The sequence below is a fragment of the Amyelois transitella genome, chromosome 12, assembly GCF_032362555.1.
Source record: "Amyelois transitella isolate CPQ chromosome 12, ilAmyTran1.1, whole genome shotgun sequence".
NCBI lineage: Eukaryota > Metazoa > Arthropoda > Insecta > Lepidoptera > Pyralidae > Amyelois > Amyelois transitella.
In genome coordinates this window covers 576,267-600,744 of record NC_083515.1, presented here as the reverse complement: position 1 = coordinate 600,744, position 24,478 = coordinate 576,267, and the positions used below count along the sequence as shown (strand labels likewise).

General features: G+C 35.4%; 1 protein-coding gene across 1 annotated transcript in view; it reads right to left on the bottom strand.

The window, feature by feature from the left end:
* Window positions 1-10,226: 10,226 nt before the first annotated feature.
* LOC106142349 (uncharacterized) overlaps window positions 10,227-24,478 on the bottom strand; it is an 85,047-nt gene continuing 70,795 nt past the window's right edge. The window contains exons 5-6 of the mRNA XM_013344078.2: window positions 14,901-15,132; window positions 10,227-11,872 (exon numbers count right to left, since the gene is read on the bottom strand). Of these exons, the coding sequence (XP_013199532.1) occupies window positions 11,772-11,872; window positions 14,901-15,132 (333 nt within the window). The 3' untranslated portion in view covers window positions 10,227-11,771. The remainder of the gene's footprint in view (window positions 11,873-14,900; window positions 15,133-24,478) is intronic.

Genomic DNA, 24,478 nt, shown 5'->3' with positions numbered 1-24,478 from the left:
CCACTGCGTAGTGAAAACACGTGTTTATTCTAACCTATTTCAGACTTTTTCAAGTTTAATAATAAAAATGTAAAAAAAAAACGCGCTAATAGTACACTACCTCAGAGGTGGCAAGGAAACGGATGCATATTATGACGCTTGCAACTTTTTGCATCGTTATATCACAGAAACGGTAGCTTTGTTGAAAAAAATTATTGATACCTTTTTTATAGATAACTTTATGATCTACAATTTATGTCTGAGGTAATTTTCCAATTTGAAAAACTTACCGTTTTAAAGAAAATTGCGATACACCCATTTTTTACCTTTGACCGTGAGTAAATTTTTTGCCTTAAACCGGAATCATGGGGAATTTTGAAATAATGCTTTTGATTGTGTTTTAAATAATTATACTCATTTTCAGCTTGATGGGAATTAATGTAGCTATGTAGTATTTTTTTCATAGTAATTAGTAGCGGCCCGCTTGTGCAGCAAACGGTTCAAGCCAAAGCCGACTTTAGGCGCTACAGGTTACGGCGCTAAATCCACTGCGGGTAACGCAACGTGTGTTCGCGGTTCTACAGAACAACGTCTATGGATACACTGAAAAATTAAGATTTTTTTTCTTCGTATTTTTTCGGGATAAAAAGTATCCTATTTTACGCCCAGGATAATAAGGTATAATTATACCAAGTTTCATCAAAATCGAACCGTTAGTTTTCACGTGATGCCTGAACATACAGACAGACAGACAAAAATTTTTTTAATCACATTTTTGTGTTTGGTATCGATCCAGTAACACCCCCTGCTATTTATTTTTTCAATATTTTCAATGTACAGAATTGACCTTTCTACAGATTTATTATATGTATAGATAGATAATTATAGTTTGTTCATCAAGGGATTTCGATCAAAGCTATCGACAATGTTTGATAAATGTATCCAAATTGGTAATTCACCAAATCATCCTGTAATTTTATATTATTATCAGTAATGGAAACCACCATTTTGTTTTCATGATACAATTATGAAATTTCACTCATTCGCAATTCGGTAAGTTAAACTTGACAAAAATTTATTTGATTTTTGTTATTTACGTCTGTCTTCTTTAGGGACAGATGGAGTCAATACTTGAAAGACTGAAAAGCCACGTTCAGCTGTATGGCTTGATGATGGAATATAGACACAAATAGCGATAGATAGCTAGCCCATCGCCTAAATGTAGAATGCTAAGCTTATCCCTTAGTCGCCTTTTACAAAATCCACGGGAAAGACATGGAGTAGTACTAACTGATTTTAAACTTTTGCGTTGCATACATACATATAATCACGTCTATACCCCTTGTGGGGAAGACAGAGCCAACAGTCTTGTTAAGACTGATAGGCCGCGTTCAACTTTTGTCTTGATGATAGAATTGAGGTTCAAATAGTGACAGGTAGCTAGCCCATCGCCTAAAAAAGAATCCCAAGTTTGTAAGCCTATCCCTTAGTCGCCTTTTACGACATCCGGACGGGAAAGAGATGGAGTGGTCCTTATCTTTTTTGTATTGGTGCCGGGAACCACACGGCACTGCATTATGGATATATTTTATAGATTACGACCATAGAGTAAAAAAAGGCGACTTTTTAACAGTCGCAGTAGGTCAACAACACTCTTGGTCGCTCTCGACGCAGGAAAAGTAGTAAATGTATCGCGGGATTTAAAAAAAAAGAGCAAGCATTTTTTTTAATATTTTATCATTAAAAGAAAGTTGAGTTAAAAATTTAAATGTTTGGTATAAAATATATCTATTTTATTATGTTTTATGGTCTTCGGATTAGGCTATAGCATTTTTTTTAAACTAGACTGCTTACTTTATAAAAGCAAGTACATATATTTAAAAATTGCGATGCCTTACAGGGTTCATTTTGTAACTACATACATGTTGAAATTATGAACGCAGACAATGTTGTGAACGCGACATATGAATACCTACCATAGATGTCGCCACTGTTTGATATCCTTTTTTACTCTGTGCCATTTCTAAAATATACTTGCTTGGTCATTGTTCATTGCTCCGCATTTTATTTTATCTCCCTAGATTATCAGCTAATAACCACATTAAATATCAGTTTTCTTCAATACATATAAGCAGTAACTGTAATTCAAGTGATGTACTTTATGATATGCAATAAAGATTTTGAATGAATTGAAACCAAGGTTCATTAAAATCGGTTCAGAAGCGTCAAGTTTTACATAAACAAACAAATCTTTTATCTATACTAATATTATAAAGCTGAAGCTTGCTTTGTTTGATCGAATTAAAAAAATTGAATAGACCATTTATCGAGGAAGGCTTTAGGCTATATAACATCACGCTGCAACTATAAAACATGCTGAACCGATTTCGATGAAATTTGATATGTAGGTAGCTGAAGACCCAGAATAACATACAGGTTACTTTTTATCTCGGAGTTCCCGCGGGATTGATAGGGTTTCTATGCGGACGAAGTCGCGGGCGGCCTCTAGTATTTTATAATAAATACTTATATGAATAAATATCCGCGACCCAGGTCAATTACAGAAAGTTTGTTTCTCATCATGCCCTGGCCGGGATTCAAACCCGGGACCCTCGGCTTCGAATGCTTTGAACATGAATTGAATGTGGTTAGTCAATGACGTAATTTTTATCACGTCCAGACCAATTACGAACGACCATAAACGGTCGCTATGCATTAAAAAATGATCAACGATTCACCATTACTTAGTAATTTAAGGATGTACTAAGTAAAATATAAACGTGTTCGAAATCGAATCCAGTTCTCTTCACGAGTTAACTATTTATTTATACCCTAGCTGGGCATCTACTGTGAATTTTTAGCACGAACGTGAAGTCTGTTTCGTTCGTCGCGGCAGAATGACGCTGAATCTTTTATTCCTATAGCAAGCCGCCTGAATATTTATACAAAATAAACTTTTAGAGTGAGTGCACATTTGGTCATTGAAAACACTATTTTAAGATAGATAATCACGTTTTATCTCTTAACGGGTAGACAGAGCCAATAGTCTCGCAAACACTGAAAGGCCACGTTCAGCTGTATGGCTTAATGATTGAATCTTATTTACTTTAACAATATAATCTTTTAACCGCAGCTTCGCTCGCGTTTATTTAGCGCCACCTGCAAAAGAATACAGGTATTTCGCGATTCTCGCGGGAATCACACTATATGTATGCGAAATTTCATTCAGATCGGTTCAGTAATTTAACTGTAAAGAGGTAACAAATAAACAAACAAAAAATACTCGTATGAGAGACAGATATAGTGTATCATCCGAGGACATCATGGGAGAGAGAGTGGTCCTGTTGATTTTTTTAATGGTTTCCAGGTTTAGGTATTATTTAAGACCAAAATATATCGCATGCCGTGTGGTTCCCGACACCAATACCAAAAAAGAATAGGACCACTCCATCTCTTTCCCATAGATGTCGTAAAAAGCGACTTAGGGATAGGCTTACAAACTTGGGATTCTTTTTTAGGCGATGGGCTAGCTACCTGTCGCTATTTGAATCTCAATTCTATCATTCAGCCAAATAGCTGAGCGTGGCCTATCAGTCTTTTCAAGACTGTTGGCTCTGTCTACCCAGCAAGGGATATAGACGTGACCATATGTATGTATATATCGCATCACCGCGCCATTTGAATCTTAATTCCATCATAAAGCCATGCAGCTGAACCTGGCCTTTCAGACATTTCAGGACTGTTGGCTTTGTAGGGGATATAGACGTGACTATATGTATGTATGTACTGCGCCATATTAGTCAAGGAATGTTATAACTCTCTTTTTCAGTCGGAGTAAAGACTAGATTTCTAGAAAGTTCTCGAGCCGTGCAAGCCGCTTGAATATTTAAACAGGCTATGTTGATTTTTCTTCGTCCACAACTAAACGGTGCCCGTTCAGAACTACTTCGCAACAAAAATATTAAATCGTTTACATACATTTCAGCGCAGTCGGGTAACAAAGTTGTTTTGTACTGAACTTTTGTTCTGCTTGACGTTGTAACTTACTTTAAACTGAAATTATATTATACTGTGCCCGCGACTTCATCCGCGTGGAAACGTTATTATGGGCATCATTGAAGCCCTCAAGGGTGAATAATTTTCCGCTTTTTTTTCTATATTTTCCATTATTGCTTTGCTTCTTATAGCAGCGTGATGTTATATAGCCTAAAGCCTTCCTCGATAAATGGTCTATTCGATGCAAAAAGAATTTTTAAATTCGGTAAAGTAGTTCCTGAGATTAGCGCGTTCAAACAAACAAACTCTGCATCTTTATAATATACTAGCGACCCGCCCCGGCTTCGCACGGGTGCAAAATTATAAATGTTATTATACATAAAAACCTTCCTCTTGATTCACTCTACCTGTTACAAAAAACCGCATCAAAATCCGTTGCGTAATTTTAAAGATTTAAACATACAGACAAACAGGCTAAAATATCGACTTTGTTTTATACTATGTAGTGAAGTATAGATGAAAACAAATTCAAAGAAGCATAAATTTAATAATGCCAGCAACCTTCGCTTCACAATGAGAAGATTTCATAAGAGTTTTTTGTAAACGAGAAGATGTTGTGTAAAGAATGAAACGGTACTGAGAATACAGAGCTATTCCAGCCAAAAGGGCTTTGTTCGAAGTACAACGGCTTTGAGGAACGTTTGTCGTGTTGTCTGAAAATGATTTTAAATATATAAATGTTTAAAAATGCCGTGTGGTTCCCGGCACCAATTAAAAAAAAGAATAGGACCACTCCTTCTCTTTTCCATGTCGTAGAAGACGACTAAGGGATAGGCTTGTTGGGATTATTATTTTAGGCGGTTAGCTAGCAACCTGTCACTATTTGAATCTCAATTTTATCAAGCCAAAAGCTGAACGTGGCCTATCAGTCTTTTCAAGACTGTTGGCTCTGTCTACCCCGCAAGGGATATAGACGTGACTATGTGTATGTAGGTATGTATGTATAGATCTCAAATTATTCACGGTTCGATAAAGTAAAAAGGTATTTGCATTTTTCCTGGGAATAATTGTCTTTCTCCTAGCGTTAGTCCCGGCTGCATCCTCACCCCTCTGGAGAGGAGCCCGGGGTACGCCTTTACGACCGAGATCCTGAATGAATGAATGAATGATTTATTATGCATTGAATGAGTCATAATACAGTTGATACATTTGTTTTAAGCACTTAACATTCAGCCGCAGTTGTAATGCAAAATATAGTCTTATGAATTTACATTAATACATACATACATACATACATATGATCACGTCTATATCCCTTGCGGGGTAGACAGAGCCAACAGTCTTGAAAAGACTGAATGGCCACGTTCAGCTATTTGGCTTAATGATAGAACCGAGATTCAAATAGTGACAGGTTGCTAGCCCATCGCCTAAAAGAGGAATCCTAAGTTTATAAGCCTATCCCTTAGTCGCCTTTTACGACATCCATGGGAAAGAGATGGAGTGGTCCTATTCTTTTTTGTAATAGTGCCGGGAACCACACGGCACTTACATTAATAACATTATCAAATAAATTAATCAATACAATAAATTATTATATAAATCAGACATTTACGATATATTCATTTCAGTCAGTGATTATTTTATAATAATTACAGTCAATAATTATTATAATTTTCTTATGTCAATTTGATGAGATCCTGAATTGGATGAGTCAGGTTTTTACAACAAGGTATTCCCATCTGACCTCCGCAACCTTTGCAGGGTAACTTAGTCATATTGAAACATGGTTACACATTCAGTTGCTTGAATGTGCAGGTTTCTAATGAATGAAAGATTCATTCAGTCATTTATTAAATTACAATAATGTATATAACCCAAGTGAATGTACCTGGATCAAATCGGGCAAGAGGTCAGGTCAGAAACCAAAACCGACGAGCTTGCATGAAGAGCTATGAATGTGGATGAAGCGAAAGAAGTAGGTACACAGTAAATTTCATCAAGCGAAATACGCGTTTGATATAATTGAACTGGTTTGAGTAAGAGCTTCGTACACATAAATATAAGTTAGAATCATATTAGATTTAAGTGATCTATATTTGTAAATTGACGTCCGATGAAAACGCTGCAGTGTAGTTTATTCCGCCGCTTCTTCTACACATGCGCTTTGGAAGCGTTAGTAGTTATAATTGGATTTAAGTGATGTGACGTCAATAAGTGTTACCTTGTATCCAATTTTGAAAATAAATCTATTCTATTCTATTCATAGCTTAGAAAACATATGAATGTGAAACAAGATGTGGTCTCTGCCTACCCCTCCGGGAATGAGGCGTGATTTATGTATGTAGATTACATATATTACAGAGACAAAATCATTTTTAACAGTGTTTTCTGGTAAATATGAGCTATTAATAAAAGTAGAAAATATATTTAATTTCAGAAAACATCTTTATTACTGTCGAAGTGAAATGTAATTTTGTTGTAATTTCGTCTAGACATATGTAATAAAGTGAGTTTATTGTGATCTCTTAATCTCAAATATAGTGCAATTACAGAATGGACCACAAGAGATTTCTTTTTTATATTTTACTTAATAATAAGTCAGTTTTAGGAGTATTCATTCATTCATTTATATAATCACGTCTTCCCTTGCGGGGTAGACAGAGCCAGCAGTCTTGAAAGGCTGACAGGCCACGTTCAGCTGCTAGGAGTTATTTCCTTAATTTACTGTTTTGAAAATACGAGCGGCCCGCCAAGGCTTCGTACGTACATACCTGTACCTATTCAATGGTATAAAAACACCATGATCGGTTCAGTATTTTCAGAAATAAGTTTTTACACACAACAAAGTAACAAACTTTACATCGTAAAATTTCTTTTCGAAGCAATGATTAAAAAAAATAGTTCCTGTGACAGGGGGCTGGTCCATCGCTTAAATGAAGTATCCTAAGTCTATTATTCTATCCCTTGGTCACCTTATTCGACATCCATGGTAACCACACGGCATAATTAAACAGACGGTAAACCTTATCATCTTAGAATTCGTTTTTAATTAAGAAGGTATGCCAAAAAATAAAACTCTTTAGATTTTCAATAGTAATTGTTTAATACATTTAGACATTTTATTTATTATCTGTACAATACACAACAATTTACAATATCGCATATTCTCTACCATGTTCTATTTTTAAAATAATAACGATATGATAAAAAAATAATTGATAAAACATTTCGTTTTTCCATCGTTTACATATATTTTCATACGCAAATGCTACAGAGTGTTCATCAATTTATTTAAAAAATATTTAAACAATATATAAACTAATTTAATAAATGAACTAATAACTAATACTAAATCTGAAAAAAATGTGGCGCACTTGCGGATTTTTTATTTTGTAAGTACATGTAAAATGTGCACGGGCCCATAGGGTCCCGGTCATTTGGGAGGCGTTCATGGGGCCGAAGCCAACATGAAGAGGCCCTTTGGTACCTTTTGTTCTAAAGTGAGATGGCTGCAGCTGTGGACCATATTATCTATACTAATATTATAAAGTGCCGTGTGGTTCCCGGCACCAATACAAAAAAGAATAGGACCACTCCATCTCTTTCCCATGGATGTCGTAAAAGGCAACTAAGGGATAGGCTTACAAACTTGGGATTCTTTTTTATGCGATGGGCTAGCAACCTGTCACTATTTAAATATTACATACATACATACATATGGTCACGTCTATATCCCTTGCGGGGTAGACAGAGCCAACAGTCTTGAATAGACTGATCGGCCACGTTCAGCTATTTGGCTTAATGATAGAATTGAGATTCAAACAGTGACAGGTTGCTAGCCCATCGCCTAAAAGAAGAATCCCAAGTTTATAAGCTCATCACTTAGTCGTTAGTTTTTTCAACATCCATGGGAACGAGATGGAGTGGTTATGTATGTATTATGCATGTATTTTCAGATTTTCATTCAAGCCGTGTTATCTCTGGTCGTCTTTTCAAAACGGTATTTTTTTTTAATCTGTCATTCAATCATTGCTTGTCGTCTAAATGACAAGTCAGAGAGTATGTCAGTACATAGAGGCTGTACACCCGCAACAAGGCAGTTTCACAAAGCTCCGAATCTTAACCTGTATTTAGTAAAGTAGGTACGTGTAGTCACGGCGCGGTCGTAGGCTGAAAATTTTATCAGCCCGTCAGGGCTGCGGCGCCCGTGAATTTTGTATCGTTATCAAGTCATTCTGTGAATATGAAATTGCTGTTAAATTAAAATGGAATTTGTAGCTGTATAATTAGAGTTACTGTTGCCATGGATGTAAAGTCTTAAAGATATTAATAATATAAGTTAATACGCCGTGTGGTTCCTGGCACCCATAGAAAGAGAAAAGAACCACTCGATCTAACTCCCATGGATTTCGTAAAAGGCGATTAAGGGATATTCTCATTAATTTGGGATTCCACTTTTAGGCGATGGGCTAGCAACCTGACACTGTACGAATGTCATTTTATCGTTAAGCCAATCAGCTGAACGCGGCATATCAGTCTCTTCAGGACTGTTGGCTCTGTCTACCCCGCAAGGAATATAGATGTGATTATATGTATGTATGTATTTTCAGATCTTGCTTCAAGGCATGTCTTCTCTTGTCGTCTTCTCATTCAAATCTATAGTCATTTCTTTGATCAGACTTTTCAAGCCTTTCGCCTAAATGAAGAATGCCAAGTGTCCTGTTCTAAAAAGCCATTAAAAACAAAGGCTTTGAAAACATTTCATTACATGACATAAATTATTTATCACAGTAATCGAATAATTCTGAATTTGTTGACTTTAAAAACCAGGCTGAAGATTTTGTTCTCTCAAGACAGCAACCCTAGGTACCTACTGGCCATAAAATATTCTTTAACAATAGCATTCTATATTCCCGCGCTCAAACAAAAGTTTTGATTGCTGCCGTTCCAACGCCGACCAGGCAACTGAATGCAGTTTTGATGTGACCACAGACAAAATTCTGAACCATAAATATATAGAAAGGTACATACATTATAAAGATTATCTCTATTGTACCAAATAATAATTGTAAAAATCCTATTATATGACACGAGCAATATTTATTGTATATGGGTTTTTTTAATGGATGTCGTAAAAGGCAACTAAGGTAAAGGCTAATAAACTAAGAAGAGCAAGAACCTATACCTCGCAAGAGATACATATCTATAGACGTGATTATATGTACCTACTCATGTGTGTGAAAATTAGTTTTTTTCCATAATTTTCCGCAAAATGGGTTCCACATTTTGTGGAAATTTAACCGTTGGTCCAATAGTCAGTGTGTCAACCTATGACCATTTTAGCTTCGATTTCCATCTTTATATTATGGTTTTTTAATGGTTCTTGAAACCGTTAATAAAAAATACTGAGTCGGTCTCATTCGGTCGTCCAAATACTTCAAATTCAAATTTTTTATTCATTATTATAGGATACTTCATATCGCTTAATAAAAAAAATTGGTACATGTGCATTTAAACTTGTGGAACTAAAAATTGAGAGTGTTTCCAATAAAATATTAGAATGCATTTTCTGAAATATGAATAATTTACGATGGTATATTGAGTTAGCCTCAAAGTTGTTAGTTTAACGAATAAACAGAATATAAGGATACTTTCTCCACGTTGTGTACCTAAATAAATAAATATATGCGGGACAAATTACACAGATTGAGTTAGCCTCGAAGTAAGTTCGAGACTTAACTTATGTTACAAGATACTAACTCAACGATACCTACTATATTTTTATAATAAATACTTATAAAGATAAAAATCCAGGCCAATCAGAAAAGGTTATTTTCTCATCATGCCCTGGCCGGGATTCGAACCCGGGACTTCCTGTGTCACAGACAAGCGTACTACCGCTGCGCCACAGAGGCTGTAAATGATGGTATTTAAATATATGACATGAAACAATATAAAACATTTTTAGATTTGAGTATACTAGTATTTTTTTTTTGATAGAGAATATGCCTTCATGATAAAATTGACAATATTTTATAGCTGTGACTTATATATAAATGCGACTTTGTCATATTTAATGATATATATTTACAAAGTAACAAGATATTCTATTTATATTTTTATTAGTTATAAAATAATATTTTAATAATATTTTTTTTCTTTGGTATTATTTCAAACTTAAGAAATTTATGTGTTATTTAAAATATCGATAGTTTTTAAAGATTTAAATAATAATGTCAAAATTGTAGTGAAGATATTACAATTTTTTTTTTCTATTAATGCATATTGGGTATAATGTCTCAAAACTAACTGAGATTCTTTATAATATGAATATCTATCTATACAAACAAAAAAATATTCTTTGGGACATTTAAATTTTCGATAATTATGTTACCTTAAAAATGTTTACATACTTATTTTCTCTGTCAATATATTTACACAGTAACAATTAATAAAAATACAATACGGTACTATATATATAATATATTATATAATAATAATTACATATACATCGTTGTTATACAATCGATATTTAAATAAACATTTAAGAAAAACTATTACAATTAAAGGTTTATTTTTTTTTCAACAATTACATACACACAATGCTGTCACCTTTTATTACATCAGCTATAATTGATACTCTTTAATAATTAAGAATTTAAGATTTTTCATATAGATGCGATAAAAAAGGTAACAATGATGAGTATTTATATAGTTGTACAAAAACTTTAAAATTATAAAAGTATTTAATTAAAATCATTGTTACATACCAGATAATTGCATAAAAAAGGTTATAAAATTCATTAGTTAAAAGAAGCATAGACCAAGAGAAAAACTAATATTCAAACAAGTTGTTCGCAATTTGTTTTAAAAGTAGTTTTTTAACAACTGTTTGCACACGCGAGAACATTTTTCTAAAGATTCTCGCTTTTTTGTAGCGACGAGAAATTGCTTGGCGCAGTTTCGCGTACAACAAAAAGTTTTTAATTCCTTCACCTTTTCACAGAAACGAGTGTTTAATACGACAATGCGAACGTGGAGCATTTGTTCAGGAAAACGTGCTCTAAATGTTTGTAAAAAGTTCTTTAGTGTCATGTTTTTGACGCAAAAAATATGCGAATATAAATATTTCGAATTCTTAAAGAGATTTGACCTGTGTTTATAATTTAAGTTACATAAAATCATAATCAATACGAACAGTATTAGACTAATCCTAAATATGAATCTATTAGCACACACATGATTAATTTTTCGTCAATTTAATTTGCATTAGAAATAATTTATTTCAAAATATTTATTTACATTTTCGTAAACATAATTGGGTATAGAAAAATATTGTATGAAAAAAGATTAATGAAGAAAATATTTAATTAATATTAATAATTGAATAGGTTCATTAAAACGACAAACTTTATACATTATTCGGGATAATCTTATCACGGCACACATATTTTTAATATTATTTACATAATTAACAAATTCTCATATTTACATTGTGTAATAAATAAATTATATAACTATCTATCTATCGTTATAAATATTAAAAAAACAAAATATATTTCATCATTATTTTTCTAAGAAACAGTCAACATTTAAAAACAGAACAAGTATGGTCGTCGGTTTCTGTTAAAAACATTTGATATAATTAATTGTACATTTTTTTAAAATATATTATTTAAAAAAAAAACATATTTATTCCTCAATGACTCGTATTAATCATACAAATTAATTATATTTTTATTATTAATTATACAATACACTGTCACAGCACACGTTTACGTATATATCCCGATCCATTATTTCATCACACAAGGCACTTGTGACATAAATAATAACAAAAACGTCCAAAATGTAAGTTCAGCGTGCACACGACGTGAGTCATTACTTGCTACTGCGTCTGAAACAAAAAAGTAATATACATATATATAATCACGTCTATATCCCTTGCAGGGTAGACAGAGCCGACAGTCTTGAAAAGACTGATAGGCCACGTTCAGCTGTTTGGCTTAGTGATAGTATATGGATTCAAATAGTGACTGGTCACTAGCCCATCGCTCAAAAGAAGAATCCCAAGTTTATAAGCCTATATCTAAATCGCCTTTTACATATTCCATGGGACAGAGATGAAGTGGTCCTATTCTTTTATTTTATTGTATATATTTATCATAGATACTCATTTATTCATTAATAATATAAAAAAAAAATTGTTGAGAACTGAAGATGACATTATAAGAACAAAAGAAAGAAAGAAAAAAAATAAAAATACCATTTTCTACCTCGTACTGAACTAACAAACTTTTTCTTTGAAACGACAGACGCCGCGCCTCGTTCAAAACTCGTTTCGGTAATAAATTCAACGTTTCTTACCCGTTTTATCCCACTTTCTGCCCGAGATTTGAAGTCCCTACCTTACGCAATGTCATGTCATACAATCCTAGTTTACGCGGAACGGTATTTTTGTGTTATTCGCTTGGATAATGTGGTTGTAATAAGCCTATTCTATTTTTTATTGCATCCAATATATTTAGCTTAGTACGAGTATAATTATGAGCTGTTGATTAATCTTAATAATTCATGCATTAATTAATTCACATATTATTAACTGGTCTTTGTGGTTTGTTTACCATCGCCATAACAAACAACCAATTATTTTTTCAAATTATGAAGCTATAGAGTTTGTTTGTTTGAACGCGCTAATCTCAGGAACTACTGGTTGGAATTGAATAATTCATATTGCGTTGAATAGACCATTTATCGAGAAAGACTTTAGGCTATATAACATTACGCGCAACTATAAGGAGCAAAGAAATAATGGAAAATGTGAAAAAAAAAACGGGGAAAATTATTCAGCCTTGAGGGCATCAATAATGCTCAAAATAACTATTCCACGCGGACGAAGTTGCGGGCACAGCTAGTCGATCATAATTATTATACGGTGAGGGAAAACATCGTGTAAACATTGATCCAATACGGGTTAGGTTTAACTGCAAAGGCTGCGGATGTTAGATGGGAGTCGCTTTGAGTAAAAATCTGACTCACCCAATCCAGGATCCATGGTCAAAGGAATACCCCGGGCTCCTCTCCAGAGTGGTGAGGATGCAACTGGGGCTAAAGGCAGGAGGAAGAAGTATTATAGTTTTAAGGTTGAATGACTGTTTAATCTTGATCAAATCGGAGATGTTCTAGCAAAAGGTCTGGTCAAAAGTACCCGAAACCGACGAGCTTGTATGAAGAGAGATATGAATGTGGATGAAGCGATATAAATATGCAGGGATCGTGGCAAGTGGAAAGAGGTAGTCTCTGCCTACCCCTCCGGGAAAGAGGCGTGATTTTATGTATGTATGTATGTATGTATCGTGGCAAGTGGGAAGATGTCTCTGCCTACCTCTCCGGGAAAAAGGCGTTATTTATGTATGTATGACTGTTAAACTATTTAATAAAATAAATACTACATTTCGCAAAGCTATTTCCATTTTTTTCTCTCGATGAGATTAAGAATTTTACCCAAAGAACTGTCTTTGATCACTACACGTCTTGCAAATATGAAATACACAAAGCGTAGGATAAGAAAAAAGGAATCCAATTAAAATATATCTCTGTTTTGGTCAAAATAAATCACGATATTTTTTTGGTAACTACTTGCTTTGATATACGGATTTTCAGCGGTAAAATATATAATACAAACATACATATTATCCCTTGCGGAGTAGACAGAGCCAATAGTCTTAAAATATCAAAAGGCCATGTTCAGCTGTTCTGCTTTATAATGGAATTGAGATTCAAATAATGGTTGCTAGCCCAATAGAAGGATCCCAAGTTTATCAGCCTATTCCTTAGTCGCCGTTTACAACATCCATGGGATAGAGATGGAGTGATTGTTTTAATATTGGTGCCGGTAATGGATCTCTTAAATCGATTGACCGAAGCTTGCGATTCATCTGTTTGGCGATGGGCTAGCAACATACCACTTTTTCTGAGTCACCATTCGATATTAAGCTATGCAGTTAAATATTACCTTCGTTTATTGTGATTCCTAAAGAAATAAACTGTGTATGCATTAAAAATTATTACTTATTTATTAATTCGGCATCAATAAAATAAAATAATAGGACTGGAAGGCCGTTAGTTTAGCTTTATGGCTTTGAAATGGAATTGAGATCTTTAATTTTTTTTTTTATTAAATAAAATTACTTAATTTTCTTAATTGTTTTGGTCATGTGGAGAGGATGAATGAATGCAGGTTGACTAAGCAGATATACAAGGAGAGTGTGGAGGGAAAGGTCGGAGTGGGAAGACCTAGACGAACGTATCTTGATCGAATTAAGGACGTCCTGGTAAAGGGTCAGGTCAAGAGTACCCGAAACCGCCGAGCTTACATGAAGAGAGTTATGAATGTGTATGAAGCGATGGAAGTATGCAGAGATCGTGGCAAGTGAAAAAATGTAGTCTCTGCCTACCCCTCCGGGAAGAAGGCGTGATTTTATGTATGTACGTAAAATTACTTATAAGATCCATCTCACATAATATTATTACATACAATACTTACTTCTTCTTCTTCTTTGTTAGCTTTTCCCACTTTCTACGTGGGGTCGGCACAGTATGTTAGTTTTTTCCAATTACTTCTGCCAATTGCCATCTCACTGGTCACTCCCTTTCTCCTCATACTATCCTTTACGCCGTCCATCCATCTCCTTTTCGGTCTTCCCCTATTTCTTTAACCTTTCACTTCCATATTTAAGGCTCTTTTAGTATTTTTACTAAACATATATGAAGATATAAGCATATAAAATTACTTATAAGATCCATCTCACATAATTTTATTACATACAGTACTTACTATTTTTACTAAACATATATGAAGATATAAGCATGTAAAATTACTTATAAGATCCATCTCACATAACATTACAACATACAATACTTACTATTTTTACTAAACATATACGAAGATATAAGCGGGCGACTCGCGACATAAAGTCGCACGGACATGCTGCGCACGAGTGGCGGTCGCGTCGGCAGCGTCGCGCGACACCGGAGCGACAAATAGCCGCGGTGTGTCACGTAATCGTCCGGGAACACGTGTAGTGTCCTCCAGGAGGCCCGTAGGCCTTCGCTGTCGGCCCCGGACACGTGGGTGACGCCGACTATCAGCGGGTCCTGTGGGAGAGATTGATATATAAATTTATCTTAAGATATATATGTTGGAGTCATGACTTTGGTGGCCGGTATCGATTTACAATACGTAGCCTTCAATAACAAAATTATCGGCTATGGAAAAATATCGACATCTTCCTGGCTTTAGTCCCGGTTGCATCCTTTTTGCGCCATTTCATTCGACCACCAACTCTCATGGTCACGGTCAACTTTATACGCGACTGAAAATATACAGAGCATAAAATCAGCTTTGTAACGATTAAAATAAACATTACTGACTTAATGTTTATTTTAGTTTTACTTTTTTTAGTTTTACTTTTTCTGATTGGCCTGGGTCTTGGATGTTTATCTATATAAGTATTTATTATAAAATATAGTATCGTTGAGTTAGTATCTCGTTAGTTAACACAAGTCTCGAACTTACTTCGAGGAACTCAATCTGTGTAATTTGTCCCGTATATATTTATTTTATTTATTTATTTTAAAAGTACATATTTTAGTTAAGACTCAAGGAGATAAATCTTTCATCGCCATTTTGGTCAGGTTGCGTTCAAAGTGCGAAACATTATGAATCTACTCATGATCACCATTGATCATCATCATGATGAAAGAAAGTACGGCTGAACGGGCCAAGGGTCTTTTAGGTCTTGTCAGAATAAAAACAGAATTTTGCCTGTTCAAGATGTCTTATTGTCGTCTCGTTTTAGTGTAGATTGTCCTTTTTTTCATAAGTCTGTCAGTCGGTTTCGGTCATCTAAATTGTCACGTCAAAGAGTGTTTGTCCATGGAGGCTGAACGGCCGCTACAACGGCAGAAAAGAATTTGTATTCAAAAATATTTTTCTTATATAAAACAGCGTGGCTTATCAGTCTTTTCAGTACATTGTTAGCTCTGTCTACCCCACGAAGTATAAAGGCTGTGTGTGTATCTTAGAAACTCAGTCTGATATCTGACAACTTCCCTAGAGTAAAATATAGTATGGTGTATTTAGATCAAAATGTATCTTGTCATACTGAACGGATCGTTAGCATCACTTGCATTGATTTATGTACAGCCTGTATAACATGCTATCTACAGTATGTAAGATTTAGTTATTTGTAAGTAAAAGGGTGATGGTGATGACCCACTGTGGTGAGGCGAGGTAATGACGCAACTAGGTCTGACCCCAGGAGGGTGAAGAATACTCAAAAATAATAAAAAATAACTAAAGACCATTTTATATCTTATATATAAATATAAAATTCTCGTGTCACAATGTTCGTGAAACATTCTCATGAAATTTTTTGAGCATATTGAGTAGGTCTGAGAATCGGCCAACATCTATCTATTTTTCATTCCCCTTAGTGATAAGGGTTTTTTATGACCCTTAACATTATTTTAACTAGAAATTACGTAAAAATTTATTTATATTACAAAACAACGTTTGCCGGGACAGCTAGTCAATACTAAATAATATAATATATTACAGGTCGACAAAATAAAACAAAACTTAAATTAGAACACTTGTTTTTGGAGGTCAACAAAATAACTTATATGTACTATACTTAAATACATATAATAATAATGCAAACCTTTTTTATGTCAAATCTAACATAATACCATCTTCGGTATGATCTCACCCTTAGCCTTCTCTATTGACTTCATTCTTTGAAGTCAGCTATTGTCCAGTCTATCTCATAGTACATTAGCTACTTCACATTGATCGATTATGTGAGCGAGTGGAAATGAAACCGTCTTAAAAGTTTTATAGAAGCAATCTATACCTACTAATATTATAAAGCTGAAGAGTTTGTTTGAACAACTGGTTCGAATTGAAAAGTTCTTGCGTTGAATAGACCATTTATCGAGGAAGGCTTGAGGCTATATAACATCATGCTGCAACTATAAGGAGCAAAGAAATAATGGAAAATGTGAAAAAAAAAACGGGGAAAATTATTCTTCCTCGAGGGCTTCAATGATGCTCAAAATAACTATTCCACGCGGACGAAGTCGCGGGCACAGCTAGTGGTATAATAGAAGACATAAGTAAAACATTAAATATAAGTAATTTTCTTACTACCAACGACTATTAAAAAAAAGTTATGAACATTAGTTGGATAACTAACCGATGCTCTTATGGTGAGGGAAAACATCGTGAGGAAACCTGCACATTCAGGCAACTGAATGTGTAACCATGGATTCAATACGGATTAGGTTTACCTGCAAAGGTTGCGGCGGTCAGATGGGAGTCGCTTAGTGTAAAAACCTGACACACTCAACCCAGGATCCATGGTCAAAGGCTTACCCCGGGGTCCACTCCAGAGAGGTGAGGATGCAACCAGGACTAAAGCCAGGAGAAAGAAGACTTATATACGCTTCACTATATATAATTTAACATACAGTTCACTCGCCGTGCGTGCCGTGTGGTTCCCGGCACCAATACAAAAAAGAATAGGACCACTTCATCTCTTTTCCATGGATGTCGTAAAAGGCGACTAAGGGGTAGGCTTATAAACTTGGGATTCTTCTTTTAGGCGATGGGCTAGCAACCTGTCACTATTTGAATCTCAATCCTATCTTAAAGCCAAATAGCTGAACGTGGCCTATCAGTCTTTACAAGACTGTAGGCTCTATCTACCCTGCAAGGGATATAGACGTGATTATATGTATGTATATGTAGTTGACTCGCCCAGTGTGAACTCGCCCATCGAACATAAAGCAGTGATCCGAAGATCCGCCACTAATGGTCCAAGAGGGCCAATTGACGGGAATGGATTGATGATAACTTGATTACGATTGATTGAATGATGATCCTGCATTGTTAATTATCACGTGATCCTGATTTCTAATTGATTTCCATTAATCATTTAGTTGGGTCTAAACTGTTGAGGTGTTTGTGTGAAGCGTATGTTCGCTTCTTTTATACAAATCATATGTACCTAATCATAATTATATATACGTCTTCATCCCTCACGGGGTAGGCAGAGCTAAACGACTCAAAAAATAATAAAAACCACGTTCAACTGAATGATGGAATTGAGATTCAAATTTTTCTATTAGTGCCGGGAATCACACGGCATCAATAGAAAAATTTGAATCTCAAAAAAGAATAGGACTACTCCATCTTTTCCCCACGGATGTCGTAAAAGGCGACTAAGGGATTGGTTTATAAACTTGGGATTCATCTTTTAGGCGATGGGCTAGCAACCTGTCACTATTTGAATCTCAATTCTATCAAAAAGCCAAACAGCTGAACGTGGCCTTTCAGTCTTTTCAAGACTGTTGGCTCTGTCTACCCCGCAAGGGATATAGACGTGATAATATGTATGTATATAGATTCCAATATGAAGTGACAGTTTACTGACTCAGTATTGTCGTTACTACGAATATACATAAAGTCTTCCAATCGCGTAAGATATACTCTTAATACATAAACATAAATATTTCTGTTCAGGCACGACTGGAACCAAGATGAAAGATGATAAAGTAAATACAATTTGCAAGTAATAAGGATTATAGAACCGAAATAAAAATAAAATAATGCGTCGGACAAAATGGCGGGATAAATGAGGAAATTCTGAAGAAACATTTATTTACCTTGGAGTTAAGAGGTTTCGGAGTACGCCTCGCCAACCTTAATTAATAAGGTTAAATAAAACATGTAATCTTCTTCCTACATACATACATACGGTAACGTCTATATCCCTTGCGTCTACCCCGCAAGGGATATAGACGTTACCGTATGTATGTATGTACTTCGAATATAGTAATTTGGGATTCGAACCTGAGCCTGAACTCATGTCACGTCTTGTATAGCAAGAAATATATCTTATTTAAGTATTTAGTAAAAGTTTTTGAAAGAAAGCTCCATGAAACAGTTCTTTTTGTAATATATCCATCTTAATGAAAGTAATAGATTTATTGCGTTTTCCCTCTCAGTGTAATAGCATCGATTAGTATTCAACTATACTACCTACTGTAATTAGCTCTGAAAAAAGATTGGTACTTATATATCTGTAGCTAGGATTCAAATATAAATTGTTTCTACAAAAATTATGCACCAATTAAGAGTATTTATTTATATTTCTCTATTATTATCTTATTAAATCAAAACATTACTGTTTTCAGCAATAAGTTGCCATATCAAAAAATATATATATTGCGAATCACATTTTGAATATGGCAATTATTTTAATATCAATTTTATTAGTTTTAAACACACATATTAAAAACAGAAAAACGATTCAATTTTATTTATTTGCTTTTGCTTTCAAAAGCCACAAACATTTCACATCCGTATCTCAGACAATATCATTATCATCCTATTGTGCTTCACAAATTGCGTTCTACAAAGGTTAAATAAATAAAGGTTTCACTCAAATAAAGGTTAACCAATATTAGAACCGATGACCTTTACATCGGGGAGATAAAATCTCATAACCAATAAATACCAGTCCAGTTAAAAAAATAAAAAATAAATAAAATGAATATTATCCGTAATCAGAGCGAGGAATAAATTTCGAAAGTCTCGATTCAGTCCGTAGGGTTTTAATTTCCTGAAAGTAGAATTTGGGCGTTTTAGGTGAAAAAAAAAGTTAAGACAGATCGTGTATATTTCCAATTTCACAACGCGATTAGCAATTCGACAAATTTTTGCGATCAGTTTAAATCTGGGATTCTTCCCGCTTCTACGTTTCCCAGAAAGATGCTTAGAGAACTGAGGGATTTTCAAGGCAAAAGTTAATAGGCATTATTCGAGATTGCTTCCTTAGAAGCCTCATTTCTTGCACATTGGCATATTGAAGTTAAGAGCACTCAAATTTCCAAACAAAATGCCATTTTCTATGTCAGTAGGTCTACGGTTTTATCACGTGACTTATAGGGTAATGAAGCTACAAGATTTAAAGGTCACGTTCTATAAGCGGACTTCATATATATTATATGAAGTCCGAAAAATAAAATTCATTTATTTCAGACAACAGAGCCATAATTACGAGAAAATTAAATTTTATATTAAACCACTAACAAAACCGCGACTCCGACTGTGAATTAAATCCGTAGAAAGAACTTGCTTTACTGAGAAATTTGGTTTCGTGACCCAAAGACGTCACCATTTTTTTTTCAAACCTAACTGACAACTGGGTCGCGATGTCGGTTCACATTCGTTCCTTTAAAAATAATTTGTGTGGTTCCCGGCACCAATAAAAAAAGAATAGTACCTCTCCATCTCGTTCCCATGGATGTTGAAAAAGGCGATTAAGGGTTAGGCTTATAAACTTTCTTCTTTTAGGTGATGGGCTAGCAACCCGTCACTATTTGAAACTCAATTCTATCATTAAACCGAACAGAAGAACGTAGCCTATCAGGCTTTTCATGACTGTCGGCTCTGTCTACCCCGCAGGTATATAGACGTGATTATGTAAATTTTTGCGCTCTGTCTTTACTTTTTTTCTAACCTTTACAATTAATGAGGGTTCTCGATGATTAGCCGTTTATAAAAGTTCCGAGGTGGGCCTCTCTGATCGGGCTATAAGTGGGGGGTGAGCGGAAAATTATCTGATTTTCTTCAAGTTTCAACGTAATTCTGATGATCGGTTCTCAGTTACTGAATGAGTTTTGATCGTTGAAATTAAACTTTGACCGACCTTTTCAGTTATGGTTCGGTCGCCATATTGAATTTATTCTTCCTTGTAATCTTGTGTCACATTTTACATACATACATACATACATAAACTCACGCCTCTTTCCCGGAGGGGTAGGCAGAGACTACCTCTTTCCACTTGCCACGATCCCTGCATACTTCCTTTGCTTCATCCACATTCATAACTCTCTTCATGCAAGCTCGGCGGTTTCGGGCACTTTTGACCTGACCCTTCACCAGGACGTCCTTAATTTGATCAAGATATGTTCGTCTAGGTCTTCCCACCCCGACCTTTCCCTCCACACTCTCCTTGTATATCTGCTTAGTCAACCTGTTTTCATTCATCCTCTCCACATGACCGAACCATCTCAACATACCCTTTTCTATTCCTGTAACTACATCTTCTTTCACATCACAACATTCCCTTATCACGCTGTTCCTTATCCGGTCACTCATTTTTCGTGGAGTTATCACGGTGTATTAGTTTCTTCCAATTTGTTCGGTCATCTGCCATCTCACACACTCACTTTCTCCATATGCTTTCTCTCTCTCAATCTTAATCTCTTTTTTGGTCTTCCCTATTTCTGAAATCTCCCACTCGCCCTTTTAGGAAATATGATTTTTTATTAGTATCAGTTTTTTAAATTAAATCTTTACCCATTACGGAGTAGACAGAACTAAACGTAGCTGAATGGTTTATTGATGGATAATAGATTGTGCCGTGTGATCCCGGCACTTTTTAAGAATAGGACCATTTCATCTCTTACCCGTGGTTGTCGTAAAAGGTGACTAAGGGAATGGTCAAGAAACTTCTCCTGGTAGACGATTCAATTCCATCATTAAGCCATAAAGCTAAACGTGGCCTGTCAGTCTTTCGATGCTGCCCCGGATGGCTCTGTCTACCCCGCGAGGGATATAGACGTAATTATATGAATGAATGAATAATAAATATTTAGACATAAAATTGCCACAAAAATAAAGACGATTCCAGAAACTTTTAATTTACATCAGAAGTAAAACATGACTCATTCAAAATTGCACACCAAAATTGGTATACATTCAGTCAGAAAAGTATCGGGAATGGATTATTTATTTATGGTTCCAAATTAAATTTTTTGTTTTTTTTTTTGTTGTAAGATTGGCACAACTGTTTTCCATTTTGGCGCGGAGTTTGAGTTGCATCTGTTGTTTACATTAAATACAGTGCTATTTTTAGTTATATCATATCTAGTGTGTATTGCTAATTTCATAATGGATAAAAACATCGAACAAAGAGTTTGTCTTAAATTTTGCATTGCCAATGGAATATCGTGTTCGGAGTCACTGAAAATGTTACAGAAGGCTTACGGTGAATCGACTTTATCAAAAACTCGTGCTTATGAGTGGTACAAAGCGTTCAAAAGCGGTCGAGATGTGATGGAAGATTTGCCTCGCTCTGGTAGGCCATCAACGTCTGCAACTGAAGTTAACATCGCAAAAGTGAAGGAAATAGTGACTGAAAATCCTCATTCAACTTTGAGAGAGATAGCCACCGAACTTTCTGTATCTCACGAGTCGATCCGTACCATTTTAACTAATAATTTGGGTATGAAACATGTTGCCGCTCGGCTAGTCCCAAAAGACCTGAATTTTTTTCAAAAACTCAATCGCATGAGAGTCGCTGAGGACATGCTAGAACAAGTCAATTCCGACCCAACATTCATGAAACGCATTGTTACTGGTGACGAGACGTGGGTTTACGAGTTTGACATGCAAACTAGTCAACAAGCTTCGGAGTGGCGCCTTCCAACTGAACCGAAACCGAAAAAACCACGCCATAGTCGTTCAAAAGTCAAAGTCATGTTGACTGTTTTCTTTGACTATCGCGGTGTTGTGCACTCGGAATTCTTGCCGGAAGGTCAAACGGTAAATAAGGAATATTATTTGAGTGTTATGCGGCGTTTAAGAGAGCAAATCCGACGAAAAAGGCCAGATTTGTGGAAAGAAAATTCTTGGATTTTGCACCATGATAATGCACCTTCGCACAAGGCCATCATTGTGAACGAATTTTTAACCAAACACTCAACAAATACCATCGAGCAACCACCATATTCACCAGATATGGCTCCAGCCGACTTTTTTCTTTTTCCTAAACTCAAATTACCACTTCGTGGCACCCGTTTTCAATCGGTAGAAGACATAAAAGAGAATTCGCGGCGAGAACTGACCTCAATTCCGGAAACAGCGTTTAAAAAATGTTTTGATGATTGGATTATTCGTTGGCGTAAGTGTATCGTTTCTAAAGGAGCATATTTTGAAGGTGATAAAATAAATTTGGATGAATAACAAACAGTTTGTGTATTATTGATCTTTTCCTGCTACTTTCTTGACAGAGTAGTATACTCGTATTTTTCAAATAAAAAAGTTAATCTGTTGATGTTTTTAAAAATTAATAAGACTCACAATAATATTAACTTCTTTCTTTTTCATTTTAAATTCTATGGGGTTGCGACACAGTTTATTTTGTGGTAATAATAAAAATGGGTTGTTTGGGGTGAACTCGTGTGGAATAATGTCGGTGACGCCTTTTGGGTACAAAATCTGAGCAAATGCCTTACTGACGCGGAAAATGTAGCGATTAATATGTATATTAATAATAATAATGAAGCTGAAACGGGAGCCGTGCCGTGTGGTTCCTGGCACCAATACAAAAAAGAATAGGTCTACTCCATCTCTTTTCCATGGATGTCGTAAAAGGCGACTAAGGGATAGGCTTACAAACTTGGGATTCTTTTTTAGGCGTTGGGCTAGCAACCTGTCACTATTTGAATCTCAATTCTATCATTAAGCCAAAAAGCTGAACGTGGCCATTCAGTCTTTTCAAGACTGTTGGCTCTGTCTACCCCGCAAGGGATATAGACGTGACCATATGTATGAAACGGGAGCGATGTTTCGGCTTGACCACCCACCAAAGGGAAGATCTTCCGCCAGGCTAGGTGTTATGCCTGGGAAACCGCGGCTCCGACGATGTTGAGTCGGAGGTTGTATATATAGCTCCAATCCGTGAAATCTTTGCTTGGGCGATTTAGGTTTTTCTCTGTTTATGACTGATAGCGTCGCGTGATTCTATTTTTTTTGTGACTTGTGCCGTATAGATATCAAGGCCATGAATTTCAAGAAGACCAGAAAGAAGTCTTTTAGTTTTTGCTTTGGTCTGATCCTGTATAATCATGGCTTTCAAGCCATGTGTAAAAAAAAAAATATATAAAATTGCATAATTACATACATACATACATATAATCACGTCTATACCTATCACTTGCGGGGAAGACAGAGCCAACAGTCTTAAAAAGACTGATAGGCCACGTTCAGCTGTTTGGCTTAATGATAGAATTGAGATTCAAATTCTGACAGGTTGCTAGCCTGTCGCCTAACAGAAGAATCCCAAGTTTATAAGCATATCCCTTAGTCGCCTCTTACGACATCCATGAGAAAGAGATGGAGTGGTCCTATTCTTTTTTCTAATGGTACCGGGAACCACACGGCATATTTGCAATTGCATAAATGACACGACGATTGCAAGTGACTTGTAACGAGTAAATTTAATTGCCTTTTTGAAAAGAAGACATAGACAATGATTATTGTTTATGATTATAACCCGTTTACATACTTTACACGTGGCCTATAAGCCTTTTCAAGACTGTCGGCTCTGTCTGCCCCGCAAGGGATATAGACGTGACTTTATGTATG